At 35.4% G+C, this 20,496-nt stretch overlaps 1 protein-coding gene across 12 annotated transcripts in view; it reads right to left on the reverse strand.

Moving 5' to 3' along the window:
- RALGAPA1 (Ral GTPase activating protein catalytic subunit alpha 1) overlaps nucleotides 1–20,496 on the reverse strand; it is a 233,165-nt gene that overhangs the window by 33,978 nt on the left and 178,691 nt on the right. For all 12 annotated transcript variants that reach the window (XM_069464243.1, XM_069464240.1, XM_069464265.1 and 9 more), the window contains one exon: nucleotides 17,241–17,396. In XM_069464243.1, the coding sequence (XP_069320344.1) occupies nucleotides 17,241–17,396 (156 nt within the window). The remainder of the gene's footprint in view (nucleotides 1–17,240; nucleotides 17,397–20,496) is intronic.

The raw sequence follows: 20,496 nt of genomic DNA on the forward strand, positions 1-20,496 counted from the left end.
TTCTAGTGCCCACTTATCTAAAGAAACAAGAGAAAGGGGCAACTATACTTTTATCTTACAACCAAAGCTTGTATTCAAATATCTTCCATACGATATTAAAAGTCTGTTAAAGAAGTTTAATGGAAAAGAACAACATGTTTGCCAAGATGTTATAATGAAGATTTTTGGCAGAGAACCATGCATATAACAAAGTCATTCTAAACATGTTCAAACATTTTAAGGGAAAGCTTCATTAAAATCCCTTATCATTTATATTCAAAAGCTAATTATTTTAGGTTGTCATGATGAGGCACATTTTTATATCTTTAAAACCTGTTATACAGTAATTAAACACAAATTGAGAAATTGCTAATCATTGCTATGAATCTTAGAAATTTCTGAAAGACAACTGAAACAATGAATTTTATTTTATTTTTATTTATTTATTTATTTTTTTGAGACAAGAGTCTCACTCTGTTGCCTGGGCTAGAATGTAGTGGTGCAATCATAGCTCCCTGCAACCTCAAACTCCTGGACTCAAGTGATCCTCCTGCCTCGGCCTCTCGAAGTGCTAGGATTTCAGGCATGAGCCACCACGCCTGGCCAAGAATGAATTTTTAATGGTTAAGAGTTAATAGAAATTTCAGGTCTATGTATATTTGACATACTTTATATACTATTTTATATTTATTTTATTTATTCCTGATCTCTTATGAACTTACAAGATTCTGTTCCATGAATACTCAGCAGGTTTTCCTACACTCTGAAAACTCTCAAATCTCCCTATGTTTTTTTGACCCAGATGCAAATTCATTTATTTGACAGTACAAGATTTCTGTACATGGGATAGGTCTGTTAAAATGACTGGCAATGACACTACTCTTCTAAATTCACTTCAACTGCTGTTGAAGTCATTTTGGTATATATTCATAATATAGGCTACAGATTATCATTATTTATGAAGATAAAGCAGCTAAATGAAATTCAATATGTATACAATTGAAATTTTTAATACACTATAGAACGTTTATATGGGCAGTGACCTTAAAGTTCTCATTTCCCACCCAATATAGAGTGCTACGATATCCCTGAGAAATAGATATCCTGCTTCTGCTTGAATACTTCTAAGTTTGGAGAGTTTACCAATTCACAAATCAGTCTATTTCAAGGAGCTACAGTCACTCAAACATTCTTTATACCACACTAAAACCTGCTTTCCTGAAGCTAGTTCTTCTAAAATGAGCCCTTATCAGATATCCAATTTGTATTCTATATATTATCTTTTCAGATATTTGAAGATCAGTCTAATACATTTTCTTTTCCAGGTTAAAAGTGTTATTAGTTCCTCTTCTTATACTTTAAAAATATATTTACTATCCTGGATTATTATCTCAGTTTACTGATGTTTCTATCAAATTGTAGTGTACAGAATAGAATAATGTCAATATATGCTCTAATACAGTAAACCCAATGGTGGGACTGTTTCTTCCTTTGTTCTATTCACTAAATTATTTTCTGCATTTTTATAATGTTGGCTCAAACGGAACTTATAGTCAATTCAAACCCCTAAGTCTTTTTCTTACAAAGTTCTTTTAAGCAGGTGCAACCGAGTGCTACAACTAAAGAGAGGATTTCATATTTATTCCTACTAAATTTTCCCTTGCCAGGTTCAGATTATCTTTAACTTTATGAAGGTCTATTGTTAGCCTGATTCTGATAGTCAATGTGTTGGTTCACTCTTTCCCAGATTTGAGCTATCCTTAAATTCAAATTCTTGTGTGTTCATTTAGGTTTTGGACAAAAATGTCAAATGGGACAGGTCTGGGGTAAGAGCCTTAAAGCAAGTCATTAGAAAGTTTCCTCCTGGTTAAAAAAAAAAATACCCAACATTTATTAAGGTATTTATTTATTAAGTACTTACTATTTATGATAATTTATTTAATGTTTACAACAATGCTACAAGGTAAGTATAATTATTATTTATTCTTATTTACTTTTATTTATTTTTATTTATTTTCTTTGAGACAGAGTCTTACTCTGTTGCCTGGGCTAGAGTCCATAGCATCAGCCTAGTTCACAGCAACTTCAAACTCCTGGGCTCAAGAGATCCTCCTGCCTCAGCCCCCTGAGGCATAGCTGGCCACTATGCCCAGCTAATTTTTTCTATTTTTAGTTGCCTGGCTAATTTCTTTCTATTTTAGTAGAAACGGGGTCTTGCTCTTGCTGGGACTGGTCTCGAACTCCTGACCTCAAGTGATCCTCCCATATCGGCCTCCCAGAGTGCTGAGATTATAAGCATGAGCCACCACACCCAGCCGATAAGTGTAATTATTATTACCACTATTTTTACAGGTGAGGAATTGAAGCATAAAAGGATGAAATAACTTATCTCAGGTCATACAACTAATAAGAGCCAAGATTCTAAGCCCAGGTAACCTGGCTCCAGAACCCATACTTTAACCATCTCCCTATATTGCTTCTTGTTAAATAACTAATTTATGTATTTTGAATATGATTATATAGTCATGAATAAACTTACCATACTATTATTAAAACCACATTTCTTCAACTTGTCTAAAACTTAGTTAAATGCTTTATACAGTCTATTGTCTTCCCTGACCTAGTAGTAATCCTATTAAAACAAATTAAGTTATTTTGATGTGATTTGTTATGGTGAACTCACGGTGGCTCCTAGTGATCACTACTTCATAATCTAAGTGCTCATAAACCATCTGTTTAAAATAATCCTATTTTGCCAGGCATTGACATGAGCTCACGAATGTTGGTAATTTCAACAGTCTGTGGCCAGCTCCATTTCATTTTGTGAAAATCACGTCTGCCCACTGCGATAGACTGAATGTTTGTGTCCTCCCAAAAGTCATATATTGAAATCCTAACCCCCAATATGATGGTATTGGGAGGTGGGGACTTTGGGTGGTGATTAGGTCATGAGGCTTCCTTTATAAGGGATGAATGCCCTTAGAAGAGACCCCAGAGAGCTCGCTTGCCCTGTCTGCCATGTAAGGTTACAGCAAGAAGATGGCTGAGTATCTATCTGGTGGTCCCTCATCAGATACTCAATCCACCAGCACCTTGATCTTGGACTTCCCTGCCTCCAGAACTCAGAGAAATAAATTTCTGTGGTTTATTTATTTTTTTTTTTTTTTTTTTTTTTTTTTTTTTTTTTTTTTTTTTGAGACAGAGTCTCACTCTGTTGCCCAGGCTAGAGTGAGTGCCGTGGCGTCAGCTTAGCTCACAGCAACCTCAGACTCCTGAGCTCAAGCGATCCTCCTGTCTCAGCCTCCCGAGTAGCTGGGACTACAGGCATGCGCCACCATGCCCGGCTAATTTTTTCTATATATATTTTTAGCTGTCCATATAGTTTCTTTCTATTTTTAGTAGAGGTGGGGTCTCGCTCTTGCTCAGGCTGGTCTCGAACTCCTGAGCTCAAATGATCCGCCCACCTCGGCCTCCCAGAGTGCTAGGATTACAGGCGTGAGCCACCGCGCCCGGCCAAATTTCTGTGGTTTATAAGCCACCTAGTCTATGGTATCTTTGTTATAGCAACCCAAATAGGCTAAGACATCCATCTTGTAACAGTGCTCTCATTCTCCATGACTACCAGCATGAATTCCAGAGTCAATTCTAGATTTCCTCAGTGTCATAAAATATCATTCACCTGGTGCTGGAGACTAGAATTCATGTAAATTAACTATATTATCTCTCTCACAAAATCAGCTTACTCTCCTGACCTCCCCATTTCTGTAAAAAAGCACTTAACAACTAATTATAATCACTCAGGAGCAAAACCTGATAGTCTTTTTTGATTCCTTTGTTTTCCTTATTATGTCTCTTACAATCTCATTTTTTTTTTCTTTCTCTTTTTGAGACAGAGTCTCACTTTGTTGCCCAGGCTAGAGTGAGTGCCGTGGCATCAGCCTAGCTCACAGCAACCTCAAACTCCTGGGCTTAAGCGATCCTCCTACCTCAGCCTCCCAAGTAGCTGGGACTACAAGCATACACCACCATGCCCGGCTAATTTTTTCTATATATATTTTTAGTTGGCCAGATAATTTCTTTCTATTTTTAGTAGAGACGGGGTCTCGCTCTTACTCAGGCTGGTCTTGAACTCCTGACCTTGAGTGATCCACCCGCCTCGGCCTCCCACAGTGCTAGGATTACAGACGTGATCCACTGCGCCCGGCCACAAGCTCATTTTTTTTTCTTTTTTTAAAGTATTATATTCCTTTTTTGTACTTTCTTTCCTGTTTCCTCTATTGTTGTCTTAGATCAGATGGTAGTCATCCTACATACCTGGACTAGTTCAAGAGTTATTAAAAGGCCTTCTCTCTCTCTCTCCCTCCCTCCTTCCTATCCACTTTTGCAAATGCAGTGATGGGTAAAAATAGACAGGGTCTCTACTCTCAAAGCTTTGAGTCCAGTGGAAGAGACAGAGTAAAATAACCATACAATAAATGAATAATACAAATACAAACAATGCTCTACATATACTTCTCTGAACATTGATCTGTAACAGCACTAGAACTAAACACTGAAGAACACTTAGAAATTACCTAGGATAGGCAGTTACTTCAGGAGATAGTGGGATATATGTAGAAATTGAAATTTAGTATTCTCACTGCCCCAAGTCCTCATTCTTTCCCCCACCTTCCAGACACTTACACTTAGCAAAACATACACTACCATATACCTCTTAATCATGTGAAAAAACATACTTTCATATACATTGTAATAGACATACATATTTTCATATATTCACTTGCTGTCTGGGTCATTTATTTTTAGCAATTAAGAAAACCTTCTTTACTTTGGGAGGCTGAGGCAGGAAGATCACTTGGAGGCTAGGAATTCAAGACCAGCCTGAGCAACATAGTGAAATCTTGTCTCTACAAAAACTAAAAAAATTAGCTGGACATGGTGGTGCATGCCTGTAGTCCCAGCTACACAGGATGGTGAGGCAGGAGGATCACTTAAGCCTAGGACTTTGAGGCTGCAGTGAGCTATGATGATGCCACTACACTCTAGCCCAGGCAACAGAGCAAGATCCTGTCTCATAAGAAAAAATCCAAAATATCAAAAAAGAAAGAAAACTTTCTTAAGAGCAATAGACATGACATCTAGTACCATGCCTTAGCAGAGCGGGTATTCAATAAACACTGTTGACTATTAAAAAGATAATATAACATTCCTTATCTTGGCAAACATTTTCTATCATTAGGTAGTACATAGCATAAAAATAGAATTATCTGCAATTATGGCACTTATTTAAATACACCACTTTAATAATGACAAAGGTGTCTATAGATAGTTCTTTTGGCTTATGGTTATGGTAGCTTGCTACCATAGGGTAATCTACTCAACAAACATTTATCAAACACCAACAGGCCTGGTTCTAGGTGCTGAGGATATAGTAGCAAGCAAAACAGAGAGACAGGGCCCTTGTCCTCATGACATTGATATTTTAGTGGGAGGAGTCAGATAAACATATGTAAAAATAAACAAATAGGCTAACTTTACATGGTGATAAGTGCCATAAAGAAAATAATCTAGGGTAATATGATAAAGTTCCATAGTAGAAGGCTGCTTTTTTAGCTAGGATGGTCTGGAAAGGTCTGAGAAACTGTCATGTGAATTTGAGAGTAGAACAATAAGAATGAGGAAGCCTGATGATGTGGGAAAAAAACATTTCAAACAGAGAATATGAAGTGTATACAACCTCTAAGATGTAAATGAGCTTGACATGTTGGAAGGTTAAAATGATAGCCAGTGAGGCCAATTGTGGCAGGAAAGTGACAGAAGAGGAGATCAGAAAGATAGGCAGGCAGGTGGCCAAATCATGTAGGGCATTGAAGGCCATAGTGAGAATTAGAATTTTATTGTACACGCAATGAGAAGTCACTGTTATCCCATTCAAATTATACCATTTATAGTGGTGAGATAAATTTGTGCTGAACCATTTATATTTTCTGATTTCTCTATCCTCTGTTCTTGTCCTCAGGAGTATATTTGTAAAAATTGGGGTTAAAGGCATGGCCTATAATAAAAAAATAGAATTATCTTTTTATAAGGTTGTTATATTTGGGACTGAAACTATGGGTATAATTTCACAGGTTTATGAACTTGACTTTTATTAAAATAGTGGAAAAAAATTTATTATTCCTTAAATTTGTTTTTTTTTAATTCACTTTCCAGACTACATTTAGCATACATATAGTTCTTTGGACAATACCCTATATTTCATTTCTATTTAAAATTAAAATCTGACCAAGCAGGTCTACAAGTTTCATTTATTTGTGAAACCATTGTGACCAAATTTCAAAACAGAAAATGAAATGCTGTCTGTTACACTAATAGTATTTCAGAGGAAACTGACTTAAATAAAGTGCTTCTTTCCCCTCTTTTGGGGGGTCTAGGAAATGAAAGATAGACTAGAGAGTCCAACTAAGTATGTTACAATTATCTCAACTTGATCTTCATCAAACTTCTAAAAGGATGATTCAGCTATCTATGAAGCAAAGTATCAGCAAAGTGGCTAGAACAAGGAGATAGAGGAAATGAGAGAGGCTCCTGTGAACACTTTATACCAATGTCTGCAGCACTTTTGATTTTTAGGGGTGAATACACTCAGTTAAGTGGAAATTATTTTTAACCATTTTCCATCAATCTTCCTCAGGTAGAGATAATTTATAGAACAGATGGCTTGGACTGGGGTTATATCAGGATTTTTGATATGGTGGTATAATATTTCTAAGAGAAACTTTGCTAGACTGAGTATTTGGTTAATTTGTTCAAAAAGTATAGTCTATGTTGTAAAAATTCTGCTGCTACTGTCTTGAGCCTTGAAAAGAGTTCTCTTCACAAGAAATAAAAATGCTATACTTCAGTAGGTCCAAGGACAGTTACTTTCCATTCTGAGAAAATAAAATGTTTAAAAACAATTTATAAATCACCAAATAATATTTAAAATAAAAAGTCAGAACTAAAATTAGTTTCTATAAAATGGATATAAATGACTTTCTCCTACCAAGTTTAAAACAAAGAGCCAGAGTCATAAATAATTCTGCTTGCCAGAGGCATGGCTATTTCTTTATACTGACTGTCGACTATCTAATTTAATTAGAGGTATTAAACTTCATGCCGAGGTCAACAAGCCTTACTTCCTCCAATATTACACTTCAACCAGTGCTCATTAATGTGTCTACTGAATGGATTAACACACCTAAAGATATATGTACAAAGGACAGGGGGGACAACCTAATGATATCCAATTGTTCATTTGTAATAGGACACATGTTCTAGGCTTCAACTTATTACCACTAATGTGGAATTTATTAAATTCAGGAGAAAAAATACCAATACAGAAAGTGATTTTTTTTATTAAGGAGAACTGCTATAAGACAACTGGCTTCTATGATTAAGTTTAAACATTTAACTTATTAAAAATAAAGTGATTCTATAATAGTGCTAAAATATAAGCCTGTTATTTAGAAAAATCTTACATAGTAGGACTCTAAGGAGCAGATCAAGGGCAAAAATCACAGAAAACAGGGGAAAGTGAAAATTAGTATACAGAGAAATAAATGCTTGTAAGTTTGTTTTTTTTTTTTTTTTTTTTTTGAGACAGAGTCTCACTCTGTTGCCCAGGCTAGAGTGAGTGCCGTGGCGTCAGCCTAGCTCACAGCAACCTCAAACTCCTGAGCTCAAGTGATCCTCCTGTCTCAGCCTCCCGAGTAGCTGGGACTACAGGCATGCACCACCATGCCCGGCTAATTTTTTCTATATATATTTTTAGCTGTCTATATAATTTCTTTCTATTTTTAGTAGAGATGGGGTCTCGCTCTTGCTCAGGCTGGTCTCGAACTCCTGAGCTCAAACGATCCGCCCACCTCGGCCTCCCAGAGTGCTAGGATTACAGGCGTGAGCCACCGCGCCCGGCCTGTAAGTTTTTTTTTTAATGTCTATGAAGAGAAGGTTTAGACTTGTTATACTGAATTATGAGATCAGGTAAATATTCCCTTTCTGCTGGACTTAAAAGTTGATTGTCATTTCTTAAAGAACAATGATATTATTAGGAGTTATTACATGACCACATTATTCATACACATCGAATTAATTGAAACATTGTTTCAACTTAGTCTGACACTGATAGAGTAGACTTAAATTGATTTAAATTACTACTTGAGAAAATAAGACATTTCTGCAAAGAAATATACAAATAGCCAGTAAGTACATGAAACGATGATCAACATCATTAGTCAGTAGAGAAATGCAAATCACAATCACAACAAAATACCGTTTCACACCTACTAGGATGGCTATAATTTTCTTAAAAAATGGAAAATAATAAGTGTTGGCAAGGATGGAGAACAATTGGAACCCTCCTTATATATATTGCTGGCAGAAGTGTAAAATGGTGCAGCTGTTGTGGAAAACAGTTTGACAATCCTTCAGAAAGCTACACATACAATTTTGGGTACATTTTGGGTATAGACTGAGGAGTAAAATTACTAGATATACCCCAAATAATTTGAAAACACTAATTCAAACAGATACTTGTACACCAATATTCATTACAGTATTATTCATAATAGCCAAATGGTAGAAACAACCCAGGGTCCTTCAATAAATGAATAGATAAACAAAATGTGATATACACACACACTAGATTATCGGTCATAAAACGTAATAAAATTTTGACACATGCTACAACATGAATGAACCTTGAAAACATCACGCTAAGTAAAATAAGAGAGGCACAAAAGTACAAATATTGTATGATTCCACTTATATGAGGTTCCTAGAATTGGCAAATTCATAGAGAAAGTAGATTAAAGGTTACCAGGGCCTAAGTGGAGGGAGGAATGTGGAATTACTGTTTAATGTGTACAGAGTTTCTGTTTGGAACAATAAAGAAATTCTGGGTCTTCCAGTTTCTAGTCTAGCATATAAAGAGCTTAGAAATCACCACTTTGTCCTAACAAGTAAAAAGCCAAACAAACTGAAAAATCAACAATTCTTAGATCCATCAGAGAAGTGAGGTCAAAGGGAAAACTGCTCTCCCCCAGCCGCCACTCAATTGGAGAGAGAAGAATCACAGCTTATTGGAGTAGACACTCATGAGCAGAAACTTTCATGGAATCCAGTGCCAGTAGAGGAAAACCTGAACTGCTGGAGGCTCAGTGTAGACAAATCTGAGAGTTAAAAACTCCAAGGAATTTGCAAAGGACATGAATAGAAACTTTTCAAAAGAAGATAGACTAATGGCTAACATACAAAAAAATGCTCAACATCTCTAATCATCAGGAATATGCAAATCAAAACCACAATGAGATATCACTTATCCCCACTGAGAATGGCCTTTATCAAAAAGTCTCAAAACAATAATAAATGTTGGCGTGGATGCAGAGAGATAGAAATACTTATACGCTGCTGGTGGGACTGCAAACTAGTGCAACTTCTGTGGAAAGCAATATGGAGATACACCTCAAAGAGATACAAGCAGAACTACCATTTGATCCAGCAATCCCATTACTGGGCATCTACCCAAAGGAAAAAAAGACATTCTATAAAAAAGACATCTGCACTAGAACATTTCTAGCAGCACAATTCACAATTGCAAAGATGTGGAAACAACCCAAGTGCTCATCAATACATGAGTGGATTAATAAGATGTGGTATATGTATACCATGGAGTTCTACTCAGCCACAAAAAACCATGGTGATCTAGCACCTCTTTTATTATCCTGGATAGAGCTGAAACCCAATCTACTAAGTGAAGTATCCCAAGAATAGAAAAACAAGCACCACATGTACTCACCATCAAACTGGTATTAACTGATCAACACTTAAGTGCACATATAGTAATAAAATTCATCAGGTGTCGGGCAGATGGGAGTGGGGAGGAGAGGATGGGTATTTACACACCTAATGGGGGATGGACATGCTTGAAGCTCTGACTCAGGTGGGGCAAGGGCAATATACATAACCTAAACATTTGTACTCCTGTAATACGCTGAAATAAAAAAATTAAAACCAAAAAAAAAAAAAGAAAAAAAGGAAACTCCAAGGAACTAGTCATAGGGGGACCACCCCAACTTTTGTTAAGTTTTATTTCTAGGCGCTCTACCAGGTCTTCCCAGTGAGCACTGAAGAAAAATTCCCTCATGCTTCAGGGAGGGGGATGGGAAAAGCAATTATTAAAAATACACTAAAGCACCTCTTCTTAAAAAGGCCTGCCCTCAGGAGAAACTAATTTAGTAGAACCTAATCTACCTGGGAGAAAAAAAATACCCAACTCCAGCTCCCTCTAGTCATCCTGTCCTACCTAGGGGGTGGGGAGGAACTGAAAAACACTGGTGAAATCCACAATCCAGGGGCACATGTTCACCAAAAGACTGAATCCTAATTAAGGGACAACAGAATGCTTCCCCTCCCCTCATACCTTACCCTCATACCACTACAGGCCTATTTATCAGTGTTCCTTTCACCCAATATATCTATGTCTGGATTTCAGCAAAAAATACAAGGCATACTAAGTGAGAAAAAACATAGTCCCAAGAAACTAAACAAGCATCAAAACCAGAGTCAGATGTGCCAAGGATTAGTAGACTGGGAATTTAAAACAACTATGATTAATATGGTAAGGGCTCTAATGGAAAAAGAAGACAACATGGAAGAACAGATAGATAATGTAATCAGTGATGAAAATTCTAGGAAAGAATTAAAAAGAAATGCTAGGGATAAAAAACACTGGGACAGAAATGAAAAATGTCTTTCATGGCTCATCAGTAGACTGAATGCAGTGGAGGAAAAGAATCTCTGAGTGTGAGAGCATCTCAATAGAAACCTCCAAAACTAGAAAGCAAAGAGAAAAAAGACTGAAAAAAAGAGAACAGAATATGTAAGAATTATAGGACTACTACAAAAGATGTAAATACACATAATAAGAATACCAGAAGGAGAAGAGAGAAAGGAACAAATTCAATATTTGAAGCAATAATGACAGGATTTCCCAAAATTAATGTCCGACACCAAACCCAGATTCACAAAGCTCAGAAAACAATCAAGCAGGATAAATGCTAAAAAACTGTAATTAGGCATATATCATATTCAAACTTCAGAAAATCAAAGATAAAGAATAATTCTTGAAAGAAGCCAGAGGGGAAAAAATATCTACAGAGTAGCAAAGATACAAATTACTTCTGACTTCTCCCCAGAAACCATGCAAGCAAGAAGAGAGTAGAGTGAAATATTGAAAGTGTTCAGAGAACACCCTACACCCGCCAATGTGCCAATGTAGAATTCTGTACCTGCGAAATTATTCTTCAAAAGTGAAAGAAAAATAAAGACTTTCTCAGATGAACAAACATTGAGGGAATTTGTTGCTTGTAGACCTGTTTTCCAAGAAGTGTTAAAAGAAGTTCTTCAGAGAGAAGGAAAATGATATAGGTCATAAACTTGGATCTACGTAATAAAAGGAAGAACATCAGAGAATGAATAAGTGAAGGTAAATAAAAACTTGGGCAATCATTAAAAAAAAAAGTAAAAAAAAAAAGTGTAAATGATATGCTAAAAAAAGAGAAAAAATTTAACTGTATAAAACTGCTCAATTAAAACCAGAAAAGGGGCTGGGCGGGGTGGCTCATGCCTGTAATCCTAGCACTCTAGAAGGCTGAGGTGGGAGGACTGGTTGAGCTCAGGAGTTCCAGCTGACAAGACCAGCCTGAGCAAGAGCAAGACCCTGTCTCTACTAAAAACAGAAAAATTAGCCGGGTGTGGTGGCATGTGCCTATAGTCCCCAGCTACTCAGAAGGCTGAGGCAGGAGGATCATTTGAGCCCAGGAGTTAGAGGTTTGCAGTGAGCTACAATGACGCCACAGCACTCTACCTGGGGTTACAGAGCCAATACTCTCTCAGGAAAAACAAAACAAAACAAAACCCAGAAAAGGCATACAAAGTGAGAAAGACAAAAAGAGTAATGAAGAACAAGGGCAACAAATAGAAAACACTAAAAAATATGGTAGATATTAATCAACTATATCAATAATTACTTTAAATGTCAATGTTCTAAATACACCAATTAAAAGAGATTGTCGGAGTGGAGCTAAAAACAAAACACGACTAAAATACTGTCTACAAGAAACCCACTGTAAATAAAGACACACAGAGATTAAAAGTAAAGGGATGAAGAAAGATGTACCATGCTAACTCAAATCAAAAGAAAGTGGAAGTAGCTACATTAATTTCTGGCAGAAGACACATCAGAGCAAAGAAAGATATCAGGGATAAAAAGGGGCATTACACAGTGATAAAGGAGACAATACTCCAAAAAGATGTAACAATCTTTAATGTGTATGTGCCTAATAACAGACCATCAAAATATGTGAGGCAAAAACTGACAGACTTGCAAGCAGAAATATACAAATCCACTACTATAGTTGGTGACTTTAATACCTCTCTTTCAAAAATAGACAGATTCAGTGGCAGAAATTCAGCTAGGAATAGCTGAACTCAATACCACCATCAATCAACTAGTTTTAATTGACATCTATAGACTACTTCATGCAACAACATATTATACATTCTTTTCAATTTCACATGGAACATTCACCAAGAGAGACCATATTCTGGGCTATCACACACACCGTAGCAAATTTAAAAGAACAGAAATCATACAATATCCGGTCTCAGACCCTAATGGAATTAAACTAGAAATCAACAACACAAAGACAGCTGGAATACCCTAAAACACTTGGAGATTAACATCACACTTGTAATAACACATAGGTCAAAGGAAAAAACTTCAAGAGAAATTTAAAAATATTTTGGCCCGCACTGTCTGGGGAATGGGCATGCTTGGAGCTCTGACTCGGGGGGATAGGCGGTACATGGGCAACGTATGTAACCTGAACTTTTGTACCCCCATAATAAGCTGAAATAAAAAAAATATTTTGGACCAAATGAAATTGAACAGTTCTGGAAAGGGATGGTGGTAATAGTTGCAAAAAACTGTGAGTGTACTTAAAGCCAATAAAGTAGTTAAAATAGTTTTTAAAAAGTGATTTAAATGGTTAAACTGATAAATTTTATGTTGTATACATTTTACCACAGAATGTCTTTCTATACTTATAGATAAAACAAAATATTGGTATTCAAGGTTTCATCTCTCAAAATTTTCCAATATATCCAGTTTGTAAAAATTTCACCATTTCAGAGTATAACTTCAATTAGACCTCAATCATTTAACAACTCTTACATGTTGTTACCATCTCCAAAATTTGTATTATTTGTTATAAGGGATTTTTAAACATCCACTTCAGATACTTCTTTTTAAATAATTAAAAACAAAACCTCATAATTATTTTGAGGGAAATAAGACATCTTATTTATTTGACATTTCTACAAAGGTCACAGGAATAAAGTATCAAGTACCATATAATTACCAGGTTTAATACAGTGGAGTAAAAATATCCTGATGTAGTTTTAATTAAAAAAAGCATTTAATAAAAAATAATCTACTTTGTTCTGCTCTTAGGTTTGAAATCTAAGATGCCAATAATTTCTATAAATTAAAACCACAGTAAGATATCATCTCACATTTATTAGAATAGCCATTAAAAAGACAAAATGTAATGTGTTGGTAAGAATGCGGAGAAAGGGGGACTTTCGTACACAGTTGGTGGGAATGTAAATTAGTACAGGTATTATGGAAAATAGTATGGAGGTTCTTTGAAAAATTAAAATTATAACTACTACATAATCCAGAAATCCCACTACTGGGTATATGTCCCAAGGAAATAAAATCAGTATGTTAAAGAGGTTATCTGCATTCCCATGTTCACTGCAGCCTTATTCACAATAACCAAAATATGGAATCAATCTAAGTGTCCATGAATGGATGAATGGATAAAGAAAATGCAGTACAGGCCGGGCGCGGTGGCTCACGCCTGTAATCCTAGCACTCTGGGAGGCCGAGGTGGGCGGATCGTTTGAGCTCAGGAGTTCGAGACCAGCCTGAGCAAGAGCGAGACCCCATCTCTACTAAAAATAGAAAGAAATTATATGGACAGCTAAAAATATATATAGAAGAAATTAGCTGGGCATGGTGGCGCATGCCTGTAGTCCCAGCTACTCGGGAGGCTGAGGCAGTAGGATCGCTTGAGCCCAGGAGTCTGAGGTTGCTGTGAGCTAGGCTGATGCCACGGCACTCACTCTAGCCTGGGCAACAGAGTGAGACTCTGTCTCAAAAAAAAAAAAAAAGAAAATGCAGTATAAATACAAAATAAAATACTATTCAACCTTAAAAAAAAAAAAAAAAAAGAAAGAAAATCCTACCATTTGCAAAAATATGGATGAAACTGGAGGACATTATGCTTGGTGAAGTAAGCCAGGCACAAAAAGATAAAGAACGTGTGATTTCACCTATATGTGGAATCTAAAAAAGTTGAACTCGCAGAAGTAGAAAGTACAGTTAACTTTTCCCTAAACATCATTAATAGGTTCTTAGAGATTGAAATTTTAAGCAAAACCAGACACAGTAGACCCTCAAATAATGTTGTTTCCTTCACAGTTTTGTTACTGTTGACAAAAAAAATTGGTTTCATTATACATTGCAGTTTCCATGAACCTATCTATGGTTATGGAGGACTTATTAGGGGATGTGAAGGGGAAAAAAAGGGAGAGTTCGGAATTGAAGAGCAGTTGGTCAAAGGATACAAAATTTCAATTAGACAGGAAGAGTAAGTTCAAGAGATCTGTTGTACAACATGGCGACTATAGTTTATAACCATGTATTGTATACCTGAAAATTGCTAAGGGAATAGATTTTAAGTGTTCTCATCAGGAACAAATAAGTATGTGAAGTAACGCATGTCAATTAGCTTGATTTAGCCATTCCACATATATATATATATATATATATATATATATATAAAAAACCATGTTGTATACTATATATACAATTTATCAATTGTAAATCTCAAAATAGATTTATCAATCTAAAAATAGATTTTAAAAAGAAACATAAGGAAAAAAAGAGTACTGACTACTAATACAGTCACTATTGTCAGATAGTAGAATAGTAATATAGTATTAATTTTAGACTCTCTCTGGGGTTTAAAAATTGTATCCATAGTCATGAAAATGATAATAATGGCAAATATGAGTCACTGCCAAATTCTCAATGATTACAATTACTTATTTTTATACTATACTTATAACTGTCTATAATTTGCATATGGCTTATTTTCATAGAAATTTAAAATGACTTGATGGAAGAAAAGGTTTAAACTGAAGTTAAATGAAGCTTTACTTTACTCCAATCTTATTATCATTATCTACTTGTCAGTATTCATGGTTCATCTTGTACTTCTAAGAAGTATATTGCAAGAAGTTCTGTAGCAAACTTTTTATTGAATATACTTTCCTATGCTTATCAATTACGTCCACCCCTACTACTCATTCCAATCTAATTAGCACTCATCAGTTTTCCCAGCCATTACCTATTTAGTAGCAATTTCCAACAATATTCTAAAATGTAAACAAAAGGCATCAAGCATAGTCTACCAATCTTATAAAATATTTGAGAGGAGTTCTGAAGTTCCTTTTAAAAAGGGTATGAGGATAACACTGTTTCATAGCTTATTAATGAAATGTGAAGAGCTTTGATACCAGACAACAGAGTACTAACTAAAATGACTTAGGGTTACATTTAGCAGTAGTTTTGTAAACTAAGGAGAAGAAATTGGAGGAAGAGAAGGTAAAGGAAAGAAATGGTGGACAAGGTTTTGCTTTTTAAAATGTTTTTCACTAACAAAACCAAATACAGATTGAACATATACAAATGATACTCTGAGGTATCTCTGTAATCACCACAATGATTTCTAAATGCCTGTGTGTGCTATAGCAAAATGGTGGTGGAAGTTTTAATACCTGTGGGCCATGAATTGATATATTCTACCATATCCTTTATAAATTATATATATATAAATTGCAAACTACTTATCTGATAAGGGGTTAATTATCTAAAGCTTATCAACAATCTTACAACTCAATAACAGAAAAAAAATAACCGGATTAAAGGATGGGCTAAGGACCTGAATAGACATTTCTTCAAAGAAGACATAAAAATGGCCAACTGGTATATGAAAAGATGCCCAAATTCACATTAATCACAAAAGTGCAGATTAAAACTAGGTGTGAGATATATGTTCACACCTGTTAGGATGCTATTACCAAAAAGACAAAACATATAAAATGTTGTTGAGGGTGTGGAGAAAAGTGTACCCCAGAACACTGTTGGTGGGAATATAGACTGGCATAGCAATTATGGAAAAAAGTATGGAGGTTCTTAAAGAAATTAAAAATAGAACTACCAATTGACCCATCAATCCTTCTTCTGGGGGTATACCCAAAGCAGATGAAATCACCAGCTCCTAAAGATATCTGCACTTCCATGTTCACTGTAGCATTATTCACAATAGCCAAGATATGGAAATAAACTAAGTGTCCACTGATGGACAAATGGATATAGGAAATGTGGTATACATACACAGTGGAATATTATACAACCTTAAAAAAGGAGATCCTGCCATTTGCCACAACATGGATGACCTAGAAGACATTATGCTAAGTGAAATAAGCCAGACGCAGAAAGAAAAATATTGTGTGATATCACTTATACACAGAGTCATTAAAAAAAGATCAAATATACAGAGATAGATAATAAAACAGTGGTTACCAAGGGTAGAGTAGGGGGGACAGGGAGGAAACGGGGACCAGTAGGCCAAAGGATACAAAGTAGGAGATATGTGGGATCTAATGTACGAGAACTATAGTTACGAAAATGGTATGGTATTTGGGATTTTGGTTAAGTCGATTTTAGCTGCTTTTGTCACACACACAAAGTTAAGTATGTAATGGGACAGATACATAATTTTGCTTCACTATAGTAACGATTTTACTATCTATATGCATACCAGAACATGATATTGTAAAACTTGAATATATACAATAAAATTAAAACTAAAGACTGTAACCTTCAGTTACATCTTTATTCTTTAAGAAAACACAGTTTGCTGTACAACAATCCTGTTTTTGAAAACAGTATTAGGTGAAGAGTAGAGCACTACAACCAGAAATAGTGCTTGATCAATTATTAATAGATTACTTACATATGTATGTATTAATTTTCTTAATTACTAAGATTTTAACTCTAAAGTACTTTTTTTCTCAGAACTTACTTTTTTGGTTAAAGAATCATCAGAATCAGAAGGCATTCTTGTTGATACGTGAAATATTACTTCTACTGTAGAGGTAGCAAAATATGGAGTGGTCAATCCAGTGCTTTTGTTTTTTTGTAGTCCTCCCATAAAACCACAATGGTTTGTAAGATTTATCTAGAAGCAATGAAGAGCCATATAAAATTAATCAACTAAACAAAACTCAAAATTCTCACTTTACAAAAACACTGGAAATAAAGTCTTTTGCCTGTTATTAACCAATACTTAATCTAGAATTATTAGTTAGAGCTGATCTGTTCCCACTTGCATTTTTCTAAAATATTTGAGGATCCCTAATTAGTAGGAGTTAATTAGGAAAGAAATCAACTGCTGTGTCCTATGCATCTTTTGTTAGGCCACCAGGTGTTAAGGGTGTATTACAAAGGGTGTCAGGGGACCCCCAGGCCAGAGAGCAAACATTAAATCTGGAAATGATTTGGAGAAAAGTTAAAATAGTAATGTTAATTTGATAAAATGATCAAATTTAGGTGTGCTGTATTTACTCATAAAGTTGGCTTCCTTGTTTGTATATAACATAACTCAGAACAAAAAGAAAACATACAGAACTTAACTATAATTACATTTAAAAAACAAATTAAGCTGTACAAAGATTTTAAAACCATTATTTCCTGATTATAAATATAATACACAATAATATCAGGGTCATTGCATTGGATTATATTCCCTGACTTGCGTGATACATAGAAGCCAAGAACTTATGTTCACTGTAGAAAATGAGGGATACATAGGAAAGAAAAAAGAAAAATTGAAAATCATCTGTATCTCTCCACTTAAAGAAGACAATTTATGCATATGCTTTACTATAATAAAAGCTGAATATCTGATAAAATTGAGAATTACAAAAACAAACGGAACAAATATCAGTATCAGTTACTAATGGTTGAACATGCGATCGACACATTAGTTTTTGTGCATTATAAGATTGCTTCATCTCTTAGTTTTTTTTATTTTTTTGACTCGGTAATAAATTTACATATTTAGAAATTCAAAAGTATACAAAAGTATACTAAAATTCTTCTTCTATATTTCTCACCTGCAGCTACTCAGTTCTCCTCACAGAAAGCAATTCAAGCATCTTTCCAAAGTTTTCTCTGCATATACAATTCTTTTCTTTTTTAGTTGGGACTACAGGTGCATGCCACTATACCTGGCTAATTATTTTTTATTATTTTAGAGGTGGGGGTCTTGCGATGTTGCCCAGGCTGATTTCGAATTCCTGGCCTCAAGTGTCCCTCCTGCCCCAGCCTCTGGAGTAGCTGGGATTATAGGTGTGAGCCACTGTGCCCAGCTCTACACTCAAATTCTTGTATGTTTGTGTGCATGCATGCATGCATGCATGCATGCATGTGTGCATGCATGCATGTGTGCTTGTGCACACACACAGAACATGTATATGTAGCATTCTGCACTGCTTTTTGTAATTAATATATCTTGAAAAATATTCAGTACCAAGCTTCCTCATTTTTTTGTTTTCATGGCTTCACATACATTCATTTTATTGAGGTACAATAATTTAATTTGTTCTCTACTTGAAGGATATTTAGGTTCTTTTCAATCTTTTGCTATTACAGTCAATGCTACAGTGAATAACACTGAACATATCATGTTCCACTTGTGAAAGGAAATCTGTGGACAACAGTTAAACGTGAAACTTTCAGTCAAAGGGTACATGCACTTCTAATTTTGAAATACACTACCAAATTGCCCTCCACAGCCAGTACCAACTATGTATGAGAGTGCCTGTTTCTCTTATGTCCTTTCAAATATATTATCAAACTTTATGATCTTTACTAATCTGATAGGTGACAAATGGTATCTTAGTGTAAAATTTTTGTTTTGTTTTAGTAATAAAATGATTTACTTTCTTTCTTTCTTTCTTTTTTTTTTTGAGACAGAGTCTCGCTTTGTTGCCTGGGCTAGAGTGAGTGCCGTGGCGTCAGCCTAGCTCACAGCAACCTCAAACTCCTGGACTTAAGCGATCCTACTGCCTCAGCCTCCTGAGTAGCTGGGACTACAGGCATGTGCCACCATGCCCGGCTAATTTTTTGTATATATATATTTTAGTTAGCCAGATAATTTCTTTCTATTTTTAGTAGAGATGGGGGGGGGTCTCACTCTTGCTCAGGCTGGTCTCGAACTCCTGACCTCCAGCCATCCACCCGCCTCGGCCTCCCAGAGTGCTAGGATTACAGGTGTGAGCCACTGCGCCCAGCCCTGATTTATTTTCAAGTCAATTCTCTTTCAAGTGTCTGATTATGTAAAGGAGAAAATCTCAATTTAGTATTTCTTTGCTGTAAACACTTTTTGTAACATGTTGATCTCTACTTTTTAAAAAATTAAACATCTGGAGAGTCACAGGAAGACATGAAATAGTAATTTAAAAAATCCCATGTACCCTTTACCCAGAATCCCCCAATGTAAAACTATACCACAACCAGGATACTGATATTGATACAGTAAGAGACAAAACATTTTCAACCACAAGGATCCCTCACATGTTGCCCACTTCCCTCCTGACCCATCCCCTCCTTAACCCATGGCAATTACTCATCTGTTCTCCACTTCAATACTGATATTTCTAGAATGTTATTCTATATAAATGGAATCAGAAACCTTTCCAAGTGTTTGAAAATTTTCCTATTTTCTTTTTGTTAATGATTTTAAGTTTGATTCCACTGTGGTTGAAGAACATACTGTATGACCTCAATGCTTTTAAATTTGTTGAGGTTTATGATCCAGTATATGATATACCTTGGTGTTTTATGGGCACTTGAAAAGAACGTATATCTTGCAATTGTTGGGTGGATTATTCTATAAATGTAGATTAGTTCCTGTTGGTTGATAGTGTTGTTGAATTCTATATATTTGCTGATTTTCTGTCCAGTTCTTCTCTCAATTGTTGAGAAGTGTTGAAATTTCTAACTATAGTTGTAGATTTGTCTATTTCTTCTTTCAGGTCTATCAGCAGTTGTTTCCATTATTTTGCAGCTCTTTTGCTTGGTGCACACACATTTATGATTGCTATGTCTTCTTGGTGAACTGATTCTTTTATAATTATATAATGTCCCTCTGTCTCTGGTCATTTTCTTTGCTCTAAAGTCTACTTTATCTAATATTAATGTAACCATTCTGGCTTTCCTTTGACTAATGTTTGCACAAAATAATTTTTTCCATTCTTTTACTTTCTACTAGCTTA

The sequence above is a fragment of the Eulemur rufifrons genome, chromosome 2 (genome assembly GCF_041146395.1).
Source record: "Eulemur rufifrons isolate Redbay chromosome 2, OSU_ERuf_1, whole genome shotgun sequence".
NCBI classification, from domain to species: domain Eukaryota; kingdom Metazoa; phylum Chordata; class Mammalia; order Primates; family Lemuridae; genus Eulemur; species Eulemur rufifrons.